At 44.8% G+C, this 8,605-nt stretch overlaps 1 protein-coding gene across 1 annotated transcript in view; it reads right to left on the bottom strand.

The window, feature by feature from the left end:
- ext1b (exostosin glycosyltransferase 1b) overlaps positions 1 to 8,605 on the bottom strand; it is a 98,622-nt gene that overhangs the window by 8,900 nt on the left and 81,117 nt on the right. The window contains exons 6-7 of the mRNA XM_008292385.1: positions 5,952 to 6,070; positions 2,724 to 2,819 (exon numbers count right to left, since the gene is read on the bottom strand). Of these exons, the coding sequence (XP_008290607.1) occupies positions 2,724 to 2,819; positions 5,952 to 6,070 (215 nt within the window). The remainder of the gene's footprint in view (positions 1 to 2,723; positions 2,820 to 5,951; positions 6,071 to 8,605) is intronic.

The following is an 8,605-nucleotide window of genomic DNA, read 5'->3' as shown; positions in this document are numbered from 1 at the left end:
TCCAGAAGCTTTTAGTTTTTTACAGAATCTTGTTGGAACAAATTGTTGATTTTTGGTTTTAAAAGAAGAATCTGAGTGATTTTGTGGAGACGACGCGGTTTGATGCTAAACGAGGTTGTTTACGGTCAGCTGAGGAGAACTTAGTTCTACTTTTTTATTCATCAGAAACTGATTCGAGGAATTGTTTTATTTTTAGTAATTTTTTAAAGCTGAGAATAGAAAACGTGATTTTTATGAAATTCTTGGCTCAGTTTTGATTTTAATTTTGTCAGAAAGTAACGAATCCAACCTTCTGTCTGAACGGTTTCTGTAACTGTGGACAAGCTTTTCAAAGTCAGCGTTAAAGCTGCAACAACGTCTTCAGAGAAACAACCTCACATATGATCACAGGTTCTCATCAGGATGTCCGGCGCTGAGCTGCTGTTTCTTCTTCAGGTGTCAGTGAGTGAAGCTGAGGTGGAGGTCAGCAGGACGTCACAAACACAAGAACACGAGCAGAAAGACGCTAAGAGTCCCGTCAGAGGCTGAATTCGCCGTCCTCTCAGTGAACTCTTTGATAAACAGGCAGCCGTGATGGTTTTTAATGCAGAAATATTGATTGTATGTGTTTTAAAGATGAGCTGAGCCACAGAGACGCCTCCAGCTGGACAGTCAGTCCTCCAGCAAACACAGAGCTTCACCTTCAGATACGTCTCAGAAGAAAACCTTCCTCTTGCCTCCAATATCTGCTGCGTACATTTTTAACGATTCATCACAAATTCACAGATTGAACAACAACAAGCCGCGAAGAAGAAGAGAAAAGAGACGGAGTTCAGCTTCAACCTGTGAAGAGCCCGGCTCGTATCTGATCTTATCAAAGAGCAAAGAGAATAAAAAATATAAAGAAAATAAAAATATATCTGAAAAATCTATAAAAAAATATTTCAAAAATTAAAATAATAAAATAACAATAATAAAACAATAAAAATAAAAACAAATAAAAAAGGAGCTCCTGTGGTAATAAAAGCCAGGATGTGACTCCAGGTCTGAAGCAGCAAACTGAGTCATGAACCTTCACATGTGGCACAAATTCACTTTTCTGCTCCACAGCCTGCAGCTTTCACGGAGGATGAAGCGACCTGTAGCAGACATGAGGGATCTGGCTATTTCCTGGCAGCTCAAACTGCAGCTTCTGTTAAACTCAAAGTGCCGTTAAAGCTGCGGAGTCCCAACATGTTGCTGAGTCACTGAAGGCCAGACAACTTGTTGAAAGCAGCCTTTCCATCCCAGAACCGTCCACCTGGTTTCATCATCCTGCAGCCGCCACAACACCAAGAAAGCAGCAGAGGCAGGTGTAATCCATCCCAGGATCATCTGTTTGATCAACCTGCTGCAGAAACGCTCACCGACTGCAGGCTGCTGGTTTCATCAGCAACATTCAAGAAGACACAGAGTTTTAAACAGGACGCTGTCCAACCTCATCTAGAAGTTATTAAAGACAGAAGACAAAGCAGGAAACCAGAACCATCAGCTCATGCAGCTGTCGCGAAGCAGCTCTCTGAGGCTGAGATGAAGCCCAGTGTGGATGCAGCTGGACGCTGACTGTCAACAAATTCTCAAAGACTCAAGATGAGTTCCTGTCGGTTCTGATCCGTCTGTTGCTGTGAGTCAGGAACTCTGCAACTTCTTGAATCAACAGTTTAAAGCTGTAAATGAATCAAAGTGGCTCCTCTGAGACTTTCCTTTTCCCTCTTTTATTTATTGATCGTTGCTTCTATGGAGATGAGTCCATCCTGTTGTCAGTGTTCTGCTGAACAACGTTTTCATGTTTGGTGTCTTTCTTGTGGTGCGTTGGCTGTTGCTAGGCAACGTGAGCACAGCTTCCAGAACAAGCGGAGCTCTGCAGCTCTTCAGGGGTCCGTTTCCAGAAACTAACCGTTCACACAAACTAAACTGAAGTGTGGAGCCGAGAGAGACTCAGCTGAGACCAGCAGCCAGGACACCAACATCTGGAGGGTCTTCAGCTGGACCGCAGGCAGAGAGGAGACCAGCCTGGAGACCAGTTAAACATCTGGAGTCTGGAGAGGCTGACTGGTACCACTATGATCCATCCCATAATACTGATGCTACCAGCTGCTGGCAGAGGACATGAACAGAACCAGGTCCAGTGTTCAGACTGAGACACCTGGATGGATGTAGAACTGATCTGGTGTCAGGTTCTAGCAGAACCCAGATGTGTTCTTCCTCCTAAATGTCATGTGTCTATCTGCTGTACTGATGAAGTTCTGAGGCTCAGAAATGATGGAAAAAGTTCATTAAAGTGATCAATCTGGACCCTCCTCTGTGGACTTCAAGGACCTGGACCTCTGGAACATTCACAGTCTGAAGGTAGAACTCTGGTCAGTAGATGAAGGTGCTACAGAACCAGAACCAGAGGTTCTGAGGAGATTGATTTTAAATAGATGGATCCTCCTCTGACACACTCTAAATAAATCCTCTGAGTTTATTAACACGGTTTCTTTCTTCAGCTAATTAGATGTTTGGTTCTGATTAAAGTAGAAATAAATAAACGATCTCGTTATTACTCCATATCTTTTCCAACAACATGCATTAACGCTGGATGTTTTTTTCGGTGTATATTATTCTAATTACTGAGCTTTAATTAAAACCACACAAACCGTCCTTTAATGGAATCAGTGCAGCACAAATCGAAACTCATTAAGTGGCGTCCCGTCGTTACAGACCTTGTTCTCTCCCTCGATGACGATGACGGGGACGGAGGTGGCCGGCCAGCGGTGCTTCGCAGGAAGAGCTTTGTCGCAGTTCCACAGGACGATGATCTGCAACACAACAGACGGTGTTTTCAGAGGAACGTCGGCTCTAATTGAATTCATTCTCTCCTCGAACCAAAACAGCTCCTCTGCTTGTTGCTGAATCAAGCCAGCAGCGCTGACATTTAGTCCTCAGACAGCAAATGTCACCTTATTACAGGCTGATTAAAGAGCAGGAGGGCGACTGAAGGGAGGAAATATTTCCAATTACACTCTGCAGAAGAGCTTTTACATGTCAGCCTGTAAACGCCTCCATCTCCAGTCAGACCATGTTTTACAGTAACAGTCGTTTGGTAGCAGCCTGCAGGTCGGCGTGCTCACAGACCTCATGAATATTAATGATGACCTAAACACACCCACATTCCCACACCTGCTCCTCGTACGTCCTCAGTGATGCAGAGCTGAACGCTGACCAACCACATGAAGGACACGTTTTTAAAACTTCATCAAAATGATGCCGTTTATTAGAATCAGAAACTGGAAATGAGAACAAACTAATAAAATGTTGGATTGTCAACTCTCCCACAGTCCTTGAACTACTCGTCTGCTGTTGTGTTGAGAAAATGAAACAAATCTCAGAATCTTAGAATTGTGATATTTCACCAAAATCCATCCATCATCTCTACACCTTCATCTTCACTATGGGGGGCTGGAGTCTATCCCAGCTGACCTAGGGGGTGAAGGCAGGTTCACCTGGACAGGTAACCAGTCTATCACAGGGCTACACTTAGAGACAGACAACCAAGCACACTCACATTCACACCTACGGACAATTTACAATCACCAATTAACCTCAACATGTTTCTGGACTGTGGGAGGAAGCCGGAGAACCCGGAGAGAACCCACGCTGCACGGGGAGAACATGGAGACTCCACGCAGATTCTGCAGAAAGTGGAAATTTCACCCCACTGAGAAGCTTTTAGTGACTGAGCTGTGACCAGCAGTCAGGATACAAACATCCAGGAAGGTTTCCACAGAGCAGAGAAAGCAGCTGGAGCTGTTCAGGTCGACATCTGTGGAAACATGCTGCTTCCATGTCTCTGATATTTTTGTAAAATAAATGATGGCAGAACGTGTCATTTGTGTCACTTTGACTGTTTGTCAGGCTGAAGTGCAGACGGTCGGACATGTTGGTTCCACATGTTTTAAAACACTTTTATAAAATAAACACATAAATTCGATGGTTGTTGTTTTCTTCTCTCTGGTCTTCGTCGTTCTGAGTCCTGCAGACAGAAGACGTCTCTGAGTTCTCTCTCCTCCTGCTTCATGTTCTGGTTCCTCAGAGCTGCAGGACTTCATGTAGAAACATGAAGCTCAGTGAAGGACCATGAAGCAGGAGGAGCTCCAGAACGTTAGAGTGTTTCATCAGTTTGTCTGGTTCAGGTTTGGTTTAAAACAGCAAACTGGTCCTGGATGTGACTATCAGCAGCTCCAGTCTGGCTTTTATTAGACTTCCTGAGTGAGCATGTTCTCCTTAATCAGCTTTTCTTCATTAGACTTAAAGTGAAATGTTCCACAGACGTTCCTGTTCCTGTATTTACAGTACATATATATATTTTGTCACTTTGCTTCAGACTTCTGAGCTGGTGAAGACGTTCTTAGCGTCCATCGGCCCTCAGGGCCACAGCAGATTGCAGTTTTTCCTCAGCTGGGGAGGGTTTTGGCGCTGTGCCTGCAGGTTTTCACTCTGACGAGGTTCCGTCTTTAAAGAGTGGAACCGTGTTGTTGGAGGTGTGAAGCTGTCGTGGTTCAACAGAACGTGCCTCCTGCAGAGCGTCGGCTGGCAGCTCACGTCCTTGAACAGTCAGCGAGCGAATGAATGGCAGCAGAGCGGAGCCAAAGCTCTGATGGAACCACAAGAATTCCCCTGCAGGGATCAATAAAGGTTCCCATTATCCGAGGCTTGGTGCGTCACACCGCGGGCAGCTCCAGGTTCTGGCTCTGACTGGACCTGCACAGCTATTCGCTGGAAGCTGCTTTGTGTCTGGTAACGTTTCTGCAGCTGCTGCAGCTAAAGATGCAAATACGTCACCGGTGCAAGAAACACACGACGCACACCTGATTATCTGAGAGTCAGCAGAAAACACAGAAGCAGTGAGGAGATGCTGTCCAGGTCCAGGCCTCCGACACCACGTCATCAGACACAGAAGATAAGAATCGTTTTCTGGTTTAAGCTGCAAACATGAGTCTGATTGTTAAATGAAGGTGATGCTGTGAGTCATCATTTCTGCTTTCGTTGATTTAAAACTCAGCTGGAGATTTAAAGCTTCGGTCAAAACTGAAACTAAGAAGTTTCGATTTAAAGTAGAAATCTCCACATCTGCTGGATGAGCTTTTTTCTGATATCTGATGTTTTTTACACACACTCCAGTCATTTGCTTCCAGCTCTGAGCGCGACAGAACGAGGAGGCAGAGTTCAAAACAAACGTTAAAACAACGTGTTAGAAATGTTCAAGTCCTGACAGCTGACTGTGAACCAGTGGACTTCAATGTGGACAACTGGCTGCAGTTCTGGTTCTGAGCGGGTTTCCTTTGGTACCAACCATAAACACGACTTCAGGAACCTTTTCCTGCAACTTATTTAAGTTCATGGATGACGTTTAGAATCAGAACTCTGACTGGATCAGTGATGTTCTGCTCACGAGAAAACGGACCTCCACAAGTTTTAAAGACGGAAAGTCAAAGAATAAGAAGTTCATCCACATGCACGGACACACAACCACACACACAACCACACACACAACCACACACACAACCAGATACACAACCACACACACAACCACACACACAACCACACACACAACCATACACACAACCACACACAACCACACACACAACCACACACAACCAGATACACAACCACACACACAACCAGACACACAACCAGATACACAACCACACACACAACCAGACACACAACCAGACACACAACCAGATACACAACCACCTGTGAGACAGGTGAGGAACAGGTGCGACGATAGTGTTACATTTGAGACTGGTGAGATGGGTAAGGAACAGGTGGGACAGGTGAGACAGGTGAGACAGATGAGACAGGTGGGACAGGTGAGACAGGTGGGACAGGTGAGACAGATGAGACAGGTGGGACAGGTGAGACAGGTGAGACAGGTGAGCAGGTCCTACCTGGGCGCAGTACTGGGACTTGGCCACGGCCAGCAGCAGCTTGAGGATGGGCTGCGACTGGGACACCAGCGGGGAGACGGCGTGGATGACGGCGGTGAACTTTGGGTACGGTTTAATTCCTGGAACAGAAGCAGCAGAACGGTGGCTGTCAGCATTCAGCCTCTTTGAACAGAACACAGAATGACGGCTTCGCTTCCAAACACTTCATGTCTATTTCCAGACGCTCTCTGGCAGGACGTCTCTTTAAAGCCTTAAAATATTCAACGTTCATGTGTTTAGAAAGTGAATATTTGAGCTGAAACTCTTGAGCTGCAGCCTGATAATCAGACACTAACTGCTGATGGGGCTTTAAACTCTGGATCACAGTAATGGAGGCTGAACATCAGCAGGAAATAAGATATGGAGGAAGACGGATCATAGAGGACGTCCAACTTCTCTTCATTTAAATGTAATCTGAGGCGAAGCAGCAAAGCATGGCGGCACCACGTCGCATCAGAGCAACTTTTATGAAGAGGAGCTTCGTCGGTGCTGAAACTTGGGTCTGGGATGAGAAAGTGATGAGTCGGCAGAGTTTCAGCGCCTCCATGTGAATCATGATCAGACTTTCAGGAGACACTGAGCCGCCTCCTGCTGCAGCTGATCAGGACTCCATCAGCTGATCAACGAACTGTGGTTCACCTGCAAACGTCTGTCCAGAAGAGTTTGGATGCTTCATCACTGACGTCACCTCATATGTCACTACGAACACGCATGAAAGGAAAGAGCAGTGAGAACGCTGCAGACCTGAAGCAGCAGCTGGTAGAAATGTCTCCAGCACAGTACGACTAAGCTGTGTTGTCTTTAATTATATATATGAAGAGTTCATTTGCAAACACAGATTACTCCATTTTTGTAGATCTTCAGAAAACGTATTTTTTTGTTGTTTTCTTGAGAAATGATCAAACTGAAGCTGAGTGGACTTGACTCAGTAGAAATGACACAAACAGAGATAACTAAGTGTGACTGGTGTTGTCTCAGGTAGACGATGGAGAGGTGGGCTTTCTGAAGGTTTGTGGAGATGGACTTCTGTTTTTGCAAATGAACTCTTCATATCTATATTAAAAAGGAGTCGATGCCCAAAATCACAGCATTTATCACGAAACTGTAAAAAAATCACATTTTCAACTTTCCATCAGTCTTTGAATGAATGATGAAGTTTTGTCTTGAAAACCAACCAGATCTGAGCTCCGGGGCTTGATTCTGTCATTTAAACGGTTTCTTCAACCAGATTCTGCAAAAAGTTTTAATTTCTGCTCGTTCAGGGCTGCAAGCAGATGTAGTTTCACTTATCGTTGTTTTTCCCAGCAGCAACATCTGAGTGAATATTTCCTAAAACCCCAGAAGCTGCTGCACACGTATGACCTGAGGAGCCAGAGGCAGCGAGGACGGAGCTGAACCTCCTCTGATGATCAACAAGGTCTTCTTCTGTGATTTTACTTTTAATATGCTTCATTTAACAAAACAGGCAAATGAATCATCATTTTTCAGGCCTCAATATTGTTTCTTTTAAATAACATATATATAAAATATAGATTTTTTCAGATTCTGTCATTTTAAGGTCAAATGTTTTAAAAATACAGATTTTTTAATGTGCAGATTTTTTACAGTTTTGGACTTTTTGTTTTACGGTTTACATGTAAATCAATCGTTATTTTGTGATTTTACTGGATGTTATGTGTAAATAAACAAAGCAGAGAAAATCTGTAGCAACGTCTACGAGAAGTTTACAGATGATCAGTGTAAGAAATACAATAAAATACCAAATAAATACACAGGAATGTGTTAAAATCTGTAATAATGAACAACTGTTATAAGACTTACAGGTAAAAACCTCCATGTTTAGGTGTGGCGGTGTTCCTAATAAAGTGGCCTCTCAGCGTGTTCCTTCTTGTTCTACAGCCTCAGAGTTATCATCAGCTTCAATAAAACAAACGGTGTCTTTAATCAAAAGTCTGTTTGGCTGAAGATAAAACCGAAGGAGGCTCCTGATTGGCCCTCAGACAACAACAGAAGGAAACAAACTCTTCTTCTCTGGTGTTATTTCCTGTCAGTGACAGATTGTCTACGGAGGCCTCATGTTTAACTCTGTGGTTCTGGCGCCGGTCCGCTCAGAGCTGAGCTTTGGCCGGATGATGGTGGTGGAGTGAACAAGTGAGGGATGGAGGGAAACTCGCCAGCGCTGAACCGTGGAATCGACTGCAGTAGCAGCACTGAGTCAAACAGCAGTTATGGACGGCCGGCGGGTCAGCAGGACCAACACAGACATCTGTCACAGAACCGCTGGAGGAGGCAGCGGGTCGGAGAAGGTCCAAACCAGCAGTACTGAAATCCTTCAGCACTAAGGAACTTTGGCCTGAAGTTCATGATCAGATGTGGTTCTGATGAGTCACTCATAAAGTCTTCAGCAGACGTCACATCATCACACATCTGGTGTGGATCAGAAGTAGAGAAGCTGACGGTGAGATATATCTGGAAGTTTACTCTGGTCATGGACATACAGGTGAAGTACAGGTGTGACAAGGTCCACTTCAGAACTACCAGCAGTATCTGCCTCTATGCCCATGTACCAGGAGGAAGGGCCGTCGACCCAGGGAGGGTCTTAGCCAGTGCTGCTA

Source organism: Stegastes partitus, unplaced genomic scaffold, assembly GCF_000690725.1.
Source record: "Stegastes partitus isolate 25-593 unplaced genomic scaffold, Stegastes_partitus-1.0.2 Scaffold806, whole genome shotgun sequence".
Taxonomy (NCBI): domain Eukaryota; kingdom Metazoa; phylum Chordata; class Actinopteri; family Pomacentridae; genus Stegastes; species Stegastes partitus.
Note: the sequence above shows the minus strand (reverse complement) of the source record. Positions and strands in the feature narration are given on the sequence as shown.